General features: G+C 49.5%; 1 protein-coding gene across 2 annotated transcripts in view; it reads right to left on the bottom strand.

Moving 5' to 3' along the window:
- Positions 1–7,459: 7,459 nt before the first annotated feature.
- Positions 7,460–12,333, bottom strand: part of CRTC3 (CREB regulated transcription coactivator 3) — a 93,434-nt gene continuing 88,560 nt past the window's right edge. Inside the window, exons 14-15 of one of the 2 annotated variants that reach the window (XM_036277815.1) lie at positions 11,420–11,522; positions 7,460–10,984 (exon numbers count right to left, since the gene is read on the bottom strand). In XM_036277815.1, the coding sequence (XP_036133708.1) occupies positions 10,776–10,984; positions 11,420–11,522 (312 nt within the window). In that variant the 3' untranslated portion in view covers positions 7,460–10,775. The remainder of the gene's footprint in view (positions 10,985–11,419; positions 11,523–12,333) is intronic. The other variant, XM_036277816.1, reaches the window with a different exon arrangement.

Below are 12,333 nucleotides of genomic sequence, written 5' to 3'. Positions count from 1 at the left end.
CCTTGTCAGCAGCCCTGGGCCTCCCCTGCACTTGGCACACCCCTAGGGCCAGCCCCACTCTTCACAGGTGTCCTCTTCTGAACATTTATGTTAGATATTTTGCTTTCCATTCAACCCCATCTATTTGCCTTTTACTTTCCAGCATCCTTTATTCCTCATAATTTCTATGAGGATATCCCTTTGTAGTTTCTAGTTCTATGATGGATTTAAAAAAAATATATGTTTTCATTGATTTTTTTAAAGAGCGAGGGAGAGAGAGAAATATCGATGTGAGAGAGACATCGGCTGCCTCCAGCACGCCCCCTACTGGGGATCGAGCCCACAACCCAGGCACATGCCCTGACCAGGAATCCAACGAGGACCTTTCAGTCCATGGGACGATACTCAATCCACTGAGCCACACTGGCTGGGCTCCTATGATGGATTTTTTAAAACACATTTTTATGGTCATGTTTAGAGGGCTGGGTTGGAATCATGGTTAGAACAAGTGCTCAAGCTGCCATCTTCATTCAATGTCTTCACCATTAATTCTTACATAATCACATAACTGATTTCTCTTATTGTTTCTTGTGGTTTTAAATTTGATTTTCTGCAAGCTTTCAGGCCTAGAATCAGGTCATCTACAAATAGTGATCATTTTGCCAAAGACATTTTCACAAGCTCGTGTTGGTGAGCCACCTCTCATTCACACAAACTGGATGGCCAGACCTTTTTTAATTGAAGGGGAAAAAAAAAAAAAAAATCAACTTGTAGACCAGAGGCTGCTGGTCAGCGTGTCCTGGGCTGAGTGCCCAAAACAGTTTCTACAAAGCAGTGGGAGAACAAGGGGGTGCTCTTCACAGGCAACAGCTCCCTCTCTAGTTAGTATTAAAGTCTCAGATGTGGCTTCTTTGGCAGTCACTTATTTATGTTAATATTGGTAACCGACTGATGGAATAATACTACTCCTGGCTTGGTCAGAGCATGGCTCAGGCTTCCCTGAGCCGGCCCACTGGGTCCCCCATGCTGGAAACTCCGGGTACCCTCTCATTCTTTCCTTTGCTCTTTCTCAGTTTTTGCTCCATCCTTTCCCCTCTCCTTATTTGATCCTTTCAAAGTCTAATTCTCTCCCACATCCTGCCCTCATCCTTCCTGTTTCCATGACTTTCCCTGTGTGTTCCACAGAACGTCAGTCTCACAAGGCAGTCCTGACCAAACGACTCAGAGGTCAACAAGTTTGAGAAACGCTGATGACCACGTCAACCTCTTGGAAGTGGGCTGGCACTTTAAAGCCTGTGGGAAGTCTTCCAGTGAAGACATCTTGTCACTGTGTTTCAACAACCCGTCCCCAGGCCTGCAGGAGCACTCTCTGTGCACCCCCTGTGCACCCCAGGTCTAGTGCTTGCCATGGGGCACATGCCTTTCAGGACCCCTGGTGGGAAGCAGTTAAACAGCACCATTTGCAGTGGCGAGAGGTGTGCGATGCTGTAACAGTGAAAGTTCCCCAGAGCTTGTCCAGGGAAATCTATCTTCACAAAGAACCTGGAGCAAAAAGGACTCATTTCACCAGCTACCTCTGCCCACCATCTGATCCAAAAGAGGCAGAAAAGGCAGAGTTACAGAGACAGGAGCCCAGATGGTAGGCCAGCCACCCAGGCCAGGGCACAGACAGAGCTGCTGTGATTCCCAGGCTACTCCCAGGAAGTCCAGATTTTGGAGACTGCTGAAGTAAGTCTTGGCTCCAGGGGACTTCCAAGGGAAGAAACAGGTAGCACACTGACTCAGAGTAGCTGCTCAACAGCCAGGATCCCAATGGCAGGACAGTGGCCATTTAAAGGCCTTGCCCAGAACCTTCTTTCCAGGCCACTGCCACTGATGTAGCTCAATTCCAGTGACCCCCAGACTCCGTGTATCTCCCATTCAAGCTTCGCATTCCTGGGAAAGAACCTCTGACTGACCTAGTGGATCAAGCCAGCATCGCAGAGGATGGGGATCTGTGTCATCCTGGCTTCTGGGAGGGAGGGCCCAAGTAGCCTCCAGGTTGCATGGCTCTGCCTACAACCAGTAAAACCAGCCCCTTGCAGTGTGCAGGGCTTGATGGAGGGAAAGGAAGCCCCTGCAGAAACTGTAAGGAAGATTCAGTACTTACAAGGCCAGGCTTCAAGCAGGCGAATAAGCATCATTGGAGGATGACTTGAGGCTCTGAACTAGGAAGCTGGTGTATCAAGAATCCTCAAGGAGGGCTGGTACTCTGGCCAGACTGGTTACCCACGACAGCGCCTTAGGAGGAGGGTGGAGGCTCAGACAGGAGCCCTCTGCTGAGAAAACGATGTTCAAGAATCTGTTCAGAGCACAGGCTCGGTCTTCTGAACAAATCCTTTGGTTGTGTTCCTGAGGTCTAGCAGTATTAAGCGCTCACTTAATAAAAAGAATGACAGTGAAAAGGATAGCTAACATTCAGGAAGTACTTACTAGGGGCAGGCACAACCTAATGAGGTAGGTCTAATCACTCCATTTTACAAAGAAACTGAGGCACACAAAGGCCAGTGACTTGTCCCGGCGTTAGGAAGGATGCGGGTCAGATTTGCACCTGTGTTTCTGTAACTCCAGAACCCATGCACTTGTCCCCTAAGCAACACGGCCTCTTGGTCTTATTCCTATTCATGGGCTGACCATACATCCCTGTTTATGCCTGCTGTCCTAGCACAATTATTATTATTTATTTATTTTATTTATTTTTATCCTCACCAGAGGATACTTTTTTTTTTTTTTTTTTTTTTTGCATTTATCTTCAGATAGAGTGGGAGGGAGAAAGGGAGGAAGAAAGAGAGAAACACCAATGTGAGAGAGACACATCGAGTGGTTGCCACCCACACGACCCCAACTGCGGCCGGGGACAAACCGCAACCGAGGCACATGCCTTTAGTGGGAACCGAACCTGGGACTCTCCGGTCCGCGGGCTGAAGCTCTAACCGCTGAGCCAAACCGGCCAGGGCTGTTATTAGTTTTTGTTAATCCTCACCCAAGGATATTTTTCCATTTATTTATTTATTTTTATAAGATAAAGTGGAAGGGAGGGAGGGAGAGGGAGAGGGAGAGAGAGATGTTAGAGAGACACATCAATTGGTTGCCTCCTACATGACCCCGGCTGGGGCTGGGGATCGAACCTGCGACCCAGGTACGTGCCCTTGACTAGGAATCAAACCCATGACCCGTCAGGCCTCGGGCCGATGCTCTAGCCTCTGAGTCGAAGAGCCAGGCTGTCCTGGCACAATTATTAACAGAACCTCCTTTCACTCCCCAAAGTATCCTGGTTTGGTTGATACATTTTCAGGAAACCAGGCCAGGTGGAACCTAGATTATCAAAGCCAGATGCTGGTGTGCAGAGTTGGAGAAACAGCCTGCACCTGCCCTCCCTGTCCCAGAACTCTGGCTGCCATGCTCGTTCTCCCGGGCAGGTGCGCGCCGTGCTGGTGAGATGGCCCTCATCACCCCTGGACACGGGCAGTCTACAGGCCAGCCCTCTGAGATGCCCAGACTCCAAGGCTCTTTGTTCGTCTGTGGAGAAAGAGCTCAGTTTTCTCCGGCTCCCTCTCCCCTAGTGTCCTTCCCAGGATCTGCTCCCTGTTCCCACACGTTAGCCTGGCTGGGAAAGCAGCCGCCGGGGTCCTCGGTGCTCCCGGTAGGAGCATCTGGGCCCCGAGTGTTTTCCCTCGTGGTGGGCACTGAAGCTTAGGGCTTTCGAACCTCCTTGTCCAAATTTGCAGGTGAGTCCTGGAAACAGAGGCCTGGGGCTCTCCACACACACTGGGCTGTCCTGGGGACAGGGCAGATGGAGAGGATGACATTGGGTGCCCTTCAGTTGGGCACTGGGGACTCAGAATTGAATCAGTCTTTGCCTCAAACTGCTCATAGGCCAGGGGGGAGGCCGACTCTACAACAAAACTAGCCCTGCAGTTACTAAAGCTGTGGGAACAAACTGCAACTCAAACACAAAGAGGAAACAGAGAAGGTTATCGGTCAAGTCTTGCCACAACAATGCTACATCACAAATGAGCCCATGATTCATGGCTTACTGTTAGGAGCATTTCTTTCTGGCTCACGTGTCTGCTGATGCACTGGGACAGTGCTGTTGATTTATGCGAGGCCTGGCCGGGCTGGCTCCTGGGTGTGGGTCTGGTCGAAGTATGCCTTGTCTCTCACTCTTCCGGAATTAGTGGTCGGTCTACACGGTGGGGAAGCTGTGCTCATGGCAACAGCAGAAGCCCAAGAGGACAAGCTTTGCCATCAAGCCCACGTCACGGCTTTGCTCCAGGTCTCATCCCCAAACATCTCCCTGGCCAGAGCAAGTCCCGGAGCACAGCCCAAGGGCAAAGCGTCCCCGAGGTACACTAATTACTCCCACATGGGAGAGAGGGGAAGGAAATATTTGTCAAACAATCATCCAAACCTCACAGAAGGTTTCAGAGAGGAGGTGTCATTGGACCTAGGCCTTGAAGGGGAAGTTGGCTTTTTCCAAGTGAAGATGGTATAGGGCACTGCCCTCAAATGGGGTGGGGTTGTTAGGGTAGTGGTAGGGGCCTGGCCATAGAGTTCCCCAGAGCTAGAAGCCTGGTATGTCCTTTCTTTGAACACAGTACACGCCCTGAGCCCCTCACACCTTTCCTTCCCCCCAAATTCTAAAACTTCAACTATACCAAACACAAGTTTAAGACTCAGTTTTTAGGAAGGAGTCATATTGAAAAGTGTAGTGCTCATCCCTACACTGCAGATGTATGCGTTTCACTGGGCATAAATCAGCCAACGTTATAGCCCACCCACCCCCGTTTCAGGGTTCAGGTCCAACCTTGCAGCCTCGTAGCCCTTGAATAGACTCCTTGATGACAAAGCCAAGGAGGCCAAGAGGTGAATCGACATAAAGAACTCAGCCTGCCAGTGTGGCTCAGTGTTGAATGTCGGCCCGTGCCCCAGGAGACCTCCAGTTTGATCCCAGGTCAGGGCACATGCCCGATCCCCGTTGCAGGGTGTGCAGGAGGCGGCCAGTCGATGTTCTCTCTCATCGATGTTTCTATCTCCCTCTCCCTCTCCCTTCCTCTTCCCCTCTCTCTAAAAAACCAATAAAGAAAAGATATCTTAAAAAAGAACTCAGGGACGGGGACTGGGAAACCCATGCTGAAGGACTGGCGGCAAGCAGGGGACGCCCGCACACAATGACCTGGGGCCAAACAATGGTGGGAAGGATGGTTACAGGACAGGATGCAAACAGTACAAACCTGACAATGTAAAAATAAGAACTCACAGCACCGGGAGGGGGGCAGGAGGTAGGAAGTGGGTGAGCTCATTTCCTCATCCTAAATCGCAGGCTGTCTAGAGATGCCATCTACAGTTGAAACAGGTTTAAAGAGTGAATCCAGCCTCTTGATATTTTTCTTTCCTTTTAGAGAAATAATTAAGAAGCACAATTATTTGCAGTTTGGCAATTTCTAGATACATTTAGGCTTTCTTTTTTGTTCTGTTAAATTTTAAGTACCTTCCCCCAAAAGAGCATGTATTTGTGAGTCCTTTTTTTTTGAAAAAATGTCCATCCATCTACCTGCCCTTTTCTCTGAATACATGTGGAAGAGGGTATCTCCATTGCTTTTGTACTTATCAGTGTTACATCAATTTCTTATCATGAGCATGCTCTACTATTATAAAAGGGAAGCCTTTTCTTTAAAAAAAATTTTCTGGAAAAGAAATTCCTATGCTCCTCAGCTGGCCGCTCCTACTCAGGCATCTTCCTCCCAGGGATGTTTTCCTCCAGTGAGGACGGAGTCACTGGATCCCATTGGTGGTCCGGCTCGGGGCGGAGACCGGCAGCAGGTGTGAAGGCGCGGTCCTGGGAGTCAGAGCCTGTGCTCCCTGTTCCGCCCAGGGACTGAGCCTCTCTGCCTCTGCTTCCTCATCTGTAAACCTAAGAAGTCATCCTTGCCCTACCTCTCAGGCACAGTGAGGGGCATGTGATGTGCAGTGTCTCACTGTCCACAGTGGAGCGGTCATGAGAGAGGCTTATTTACATTGTGTCATCATAGGATGCAATGCTAACCAACACCAGTGCCGACCAGTTAAAGGCTCAATTTGAGAGGGTCAGGTCAATGTATCTTGTTGTTTTGGGTCCTAACAGCCACTCTTATGGTCTCAGCTCCATCTAGTGTCCACATGAGGACACAGCCACATACGGGGTGGGGCAAGAGTAGGTTTATAGTTGTTCGTATGACAAATAATACAATTAATGAATAATAATACAAGAATAAATTCTGTTTCACAACTGTCAACCTACTTTTGCCCCCGCCCCCGTATAACTGGCTTATTGCAAAACCCTAAATTCCATACTTGCAAATGGTACAGCACTCAGACAAACAGGACCTAAATAAGATCAATTTAGAACATTTCCCCCGCTACTAAAATGTGGTATTTCAAAACAAGTATTATGCCAATTTAGTACTTCTAAAGATTTGTGCATCCTTTCTTTGAAAGGACATATTAAAGCAACAAATAATACTTATAATAACTGACCCTGAGGGAGCTGTCCCCGCCCCCCTGTGGCCCTGAATTTCTGAATGTGGGGACAGAAACGAGGCCGTGAGGAGAGGTCTGAGGTGCCCTTGGGTGTCAAGAGGACTGAGGCAGTGGATAGCGCAGGGTGGTGTTTCTCCGCAGGGCTCCCAACAGGGACAGGCCGAGGTTTGGAGCAGGAGGCTGGGGAGGGAGTCTCAGAGACCACCGGCTCAGTGCACTAGGCCCAGGAAGGAAGGGAAGCCAGGAGAGGGTGGGCAGGGTGAGAGAGGAAGGGACAAGAGATACAGTTCTCAGTGCGGTCAAAGAACTAGGTGTGTATGGACCAAAGTAGAAAAGATGGCTCAGGAAGTTAGGGTCAGAGATGTGATTTCTGAGGCAGATTTCAGCAGCATCCCCTTTATGACAAGCTCTGGGTGTGGCTGAGCAGGTGGGTCTGAGGCCGGAGGATGTTGGCTGTTGGCTAGACCAGGCCTGTGAAGCCTGCTGGAACATGGAGAAGGGGTAGGGGTGAGGAGAAAACAAAGCCAAAGTCCTTGGGGAGGTGGGGGACTAAGGCCAGCCCATGACCACGGGGCACTGGAGGAAGCAGCAGCCAGGCCTGAACCTCCAGAGGGGAAGGGTTTTAGATGAGGGCAGAAGCAGGGGTCTGGAAGGGGTGCTGGCAGAACACTGAGACACCACCAGGTACTGTATCCTTGGTACTCACAGCTTCAAAGGAACCACGTACCCTACTGCTTTCTGAGCTTCTCTCAGCAGTGGACACATGACAAGCAGATCAGTGCAGGACCTGCCAGCCAAGGACCAGAAATCCCTACTGCAGGCTGAGCTGCACAGGAGGCGGCGGGAGAGAAAGGCGTTTCCCCAATTCATTGCATCCAAGGCTGAAGAAAAACACCAAATGCAGATACAACTTCATTGTGCTTTTAATTAAGAAAGATGTAAAATGATGCATTATAAAACTTGAAAGCTACTTTATACAAATTCCAATCTTTAAATATTGTTTAACAAGGGACCTGGGAGTTAGGACACTGGCGGGAAGTCTGATTAGTTGCTGTGATGGTTCCATCACGAGCCATGAAAACACGCTCAGAACCATCTGTGCACACAGCAGAAGAGCTGACAAGATTCAGAACTGGAAATGTCTTCAAACATGCAAATGGCCTGGAATACACAACAAACCGTTCAGCTCAGGTAATATACAGTAGACTTAGGAGAAATGAAACAGGACAAAGGAGAATTTATGTTCATCTTGACATGATCAAGAAAATTTTCTCCTAACACCTTATGTCCTACAAATCACAACCGTACACAAAGGAAAAATGGAAACAGATAGGTTTTAGTTCTGTGCTGTTTAACTGCTAGTAAATGGGAGTAGTACAGCCATTGATTTCTTCTAACAAAACTAAATATTGGAAAATGCTCAGTATGCAGCCACTTCAGAGGTCGTCAAGGATCACGCCTGGCTTGTTGTAAGGCATCAGTGAGTGCAGACTTACCTGCCGACAGTCAGAGCGACTACCTGTCCATGGTTGTCCTTGACACCATCTAAGCAAAGTAGGTTGTATAATGCCCAAAACCTTTTCACAGGAAAAGATCGGACTGATGGACCTAAGGATAAATTTAATTCAGTGCTAAACCTTACTGTCATTATCATACTCCCCCAAACAAGCCATTTTCCCTGGAAGCCTCCATGCTCACGAGTCACACAGAGAAGCCCCCCAGGCAGCACCAGTTATCACATAGGTCTCAGGGTCTCCAGCCATAAGGTGGGGCTGCTTCGCAGACAAAGAAAGCTGGGACCGTGACACTGATGATCCCCAGGGGTAAGGCACTGTGCAGTGAATTATGCTGGGACCCCCACTCTTAATAAAAACCTATTATAACATCAGCACCACTCCCGTCTGAAAGGCCAGACCAGATGTCAGGAGCCTTGGACACAGGAAAGGCAGCAAGGACCTGGCTTCTTTCGGCAAATGGGGTGCTGTGTACTGTTGGAAGAAAGGTCCTTTACTTTAATATGGACTCATTCCCCTCCCCCCGCTGCGATCCTCAGTATCAAGGGATCTGGAAGTCCCAGTGGGAACAGCTGGGAAGGGGAGGCCCACTGCCCCTCCCGAGCTGGCGCTCAGCAAGGAGGACGCTGGCTCTGTCCCTGACTCAGCGCTGGGGCCTGGGGCTGGTGTGAAGTGGCTCACGTCAAGGCTGGGGAAAGGCCAGGGGGCAGCGATGCTCCTGAAGATAGAAAAGCAACGGGACATGGTCTGGAGAGGCTAATAGCCCAGGATCCTGTGACAAGGCTCCTCTTGCCATAAGGCACAGAAGTGCCCGACTCAGACCAGCAGAGTACAGACTCGCTGCTTTGGGCTGGGAGTAGCCTAGTGCCCTTCAGGGAGGAACACTCCTAGTATCTCCAGGGGAGGCAGTGGCTGTCCAGGCAAAGGTTCTAGCACCTCTCACCTCTCCTTTAGTGTCCCTGCCCCCCCTCCTTGTCTCCCATGCTCAAATTCTGCCCAGACCGCTGCCCGAGGGTGCTCAGCAGGTCCTGTCGCCTCGGCCCCCTTCAAACTCACCCATCAGGTTTCTGATCAGGGGCTGGCCTAGCCTAAGCTGGAGGGGCAGGCAGTGGCGGTTGATTTGGTAATACTATTTTATGCTAAGGTATTAATGACAAATAATGGTTTCATGAATTAGGTCTTCATTTTACTACAGAATGTCTTCAACTTCAAAGAATGAATCGCTATTTTAAAACAATTTAGAGAAGAACATGGATCTGAGAGGGAAGATCTTTTGAGGTGAGGCCTGCCAAGACCCCTGAGGCCCTAGCATTTGGGAGGCCTCAGCTGACTCAGACATTGTGGATGCATTCAGAAGACAGTTTGCACCTACCTGCTGTGGAGCATAACCTTGAGGATGGGTGCCCAGTCTAATGGTGGATTTGGACACCTAGTGTTAAAAGCATATTAAAGTGCATGCTTGACTTAACCACAGGCACAAGTGTCAGAAAAGCTAAAGCTCTGAGAAGATTTGGCAAGGAAAGGGATAGCTAAAGATTAGACTGCCTTACAGCAGGCAGATTCATTCATTCATGCATTCATTCATTCATGCATTCATTTATGCATTCAGCACGCAGTTACACAGCACCTGCTCAGTGCCAGGCACTTGTTGGTACTGAGGGTTCAATGATGAATAAGGCACAATCCCTGCCTGCCCTCAAGGAGCTCGGGGTCCAGTGGAGGTACATTAACACCCCCGTTCCAGAGAAAGAGCTTCACTCCGCTGATGCTCAGCTAATGGCTGAGTCTGATTCAATCCTCCAGCTGTTCCCTCCAGGTGGTATGTTCAGAGGGAGGCCTGCACGTGTCTGGAGCTTGTCCAGAGTTTGTCTGCAGGACGCTGTGTATCTGTGAGAGACCTGCAGGCCCCTTCTTTCTTCCACAGCCACCAAGAAGCACTGTTCTCTCTCTTCAGGTTCATCCATGACCAGGGGAAATTTTCTTCAGTGATTGAATAAAATAGTCTTCCTTTTCCTCTTGTCCATAGGAGAAGGTGAACGGAAGCAGCAGAAAAGAGATTATAAATGGGAAGAGAACAAATTGCCATTCAGCTCACTAGGTCTGTTCTTGGACTCACGGTGTGAATTCTTCTTCATATTAGAATTAAGGCATCTGAGAGAGCTGTGGCTCTCTGTTCTGCCCTGAACGCGCCTGCCACCAGCTGGCAGGGCCCAGCCATAACGGCTGGATCAGAGAAGGCAGCTGGTGCTATGGTACCGTTGCTTGACACTGAGCCAACTCCTGAAGGCTGGTGGCCCCTAACTGCCTCTCATACCGGCCAGGCCCTGCCTTCAGGGTAGACTGAGATCAGTGGTTCTGAGCACTGCACAGTGCTCCTGGGGTCCCCAGTCCATGTTCTCCACCTTTACACAGTGACTGGCGAGATGGCCAACAAAAAGGTGTGATAGTTGTGGTGACGACCAACTCACTGGAAGCTCCGAATCAACCTGCCTGCAGCAACATAACCTGTGCCACAGGCCTGAGAGGCAGTGCATAGCTCTGTGGTCTAGAATAAGACACAGTACATGAGATGGGACCTCATCAGAAAGCTAGGAGCCCTGGAATCGGTTTTTTCCATGTCAGAAGCCCTGGATAATTAAAGCCCAGGGGTGTTGCCGGCTCCATTCTATTCTGTTCCATTTTAGCTGTTTCAGATGTAAATGCTCCCATTCTGTTCCATTCTGGTCACAGTCGGTCAGCTCGAAACGTCTCTTCAACAGAGGGGTCAAGCAGGCCCATGCTGGAGTCACTTAACATGTTGAGTCCATCCAGGCTCAGGGGTTCAATTTGGAGATCTTCTTCCAATGGAAACGGAGTGTCCATGTTCAGACTGACCTCAGGCATGCCCGCTAGTGCACTGCTGACATCTCTGAACAGGCCGGAATTTGAGTCTTCTGGAAGAAACAGCAAGAGGCAACAGGGCAGATTAGGGTGTGTGAGGGCCCCGGGCTACAACATAACTAACTGATGAAATCCCCAAACATTATCCCTGTTAAATTCCCAACCAGGACAGTTATCGCTGTGTCCCAACCACTTCCCAGCCTACAGTTTTGCTCTGGAATCTACATTCTTTCCACAACTCCCAATTTTTGTCAGCTTTTTCCATTTGAATACTTGTCAATCACTTAAAATTAAATATTTCAGAAAAAGGCTCACTGCCGTCACAGTCTCTGGGCTAGACACCTGCAACTCACAAAGGTAAAGCTGAGCTGAGGTACTTTCCGTTTTTGCTTTATCTAATGTCGTTGTTTAAGCTATCTTGCAATGGCATCTGTAAAAACACAGCAAAGTAAAAAAAGCGAAGAAGCTGAGGGGCGGCCCACACTCACCGGTCAGTATGGTGTTTGGGAAATTCCCACAGTTGGAATACAAATTTGGTCTCAAATGAAATGAGTCCTGTGGTTCTTGGGGACCTTGCTGCACCAGCGGCACCTGGATACATCAAAGGTTATGTAGTAAAGAACTATCTCTGCTTCCCAGGAGTGAGTAATGCAGTGGCTTCCCTGTAGGCTCCCAGAGTGCTCTGCTGTGCTGATAACCACCCTACAGAGAAGGCTTCTCAGGCAGGCAGATGCTGGTATGGAGTGGGGGTTCCTGCAGTCCACAGTGTAGGAGGCTCATCCCCATTCACACACTGCCTGGCCCACTAAGCCTTCCAGAGACACCCACAGCTGTGGCTTCTGTGCCCCTCTGGTCTCAGACCCCTTCTCCTCAGTCACACTGAGGCCGGTGGAAACTGCCATCTGTGGGAACCCTGCCAAGGCTCCCCAAGGATGACCGAGGAACTGATGTAGCTGAGAGGCTCTTTTCCTCTTTGGTTTCCACAAAAATGAGATAATAGAGCCCTTTTCTTCTCACCCCAGAGGAAGGAGCCGCAGGCAAGCCCCTCTATTTGAAAGCCCCTCTGAAGACAGGTTAGAATGGAGGCCTACGTTAGGTGCCTTTGCAGAAATGAATTTTCCAAACTATTTGTACAATCTCTCAAAAGTAGAAGTTTCCATCATTTTTCTGGGAGAGGCTGACTCACTGAGACTAAAATGGCTTCTCCGGACAAGAGGGAGGCAGGACTATTGGTTTTTACCACGAGGCTTTACGATAGCCTCCTCAGGATATATGCCTTTCTTTATTCCACTGCCACTACGTTCTGGGAAGTGCTCCTCTACCCTCAACCCATCCTAGAGCCCAGTCCACACTTATTACACATTCCAAAATCTAGGGATATTCAAAATGGTCAGTGTTGTGG

This window comes from Molossus molossus, unplaced genomic scaffold, assembly GCF_014108415.1.
Source record: "Molossus molossus isolate mMolMol1 unplaced genomic scaffold, mMolMol1.p scaffold_m16_p_24, whole genome shotgun sequence".
Lineage (NCBI taxonomy): Eukaryota > Metazoa > Chordata > Mammalia > Chiroptera > Molossidae > Molossus > Molossus molossus.
Note: the sequence above shows the minus strand (reverse complement) of the source record. Positions and strands in the feature narration are given on the sequence as shown.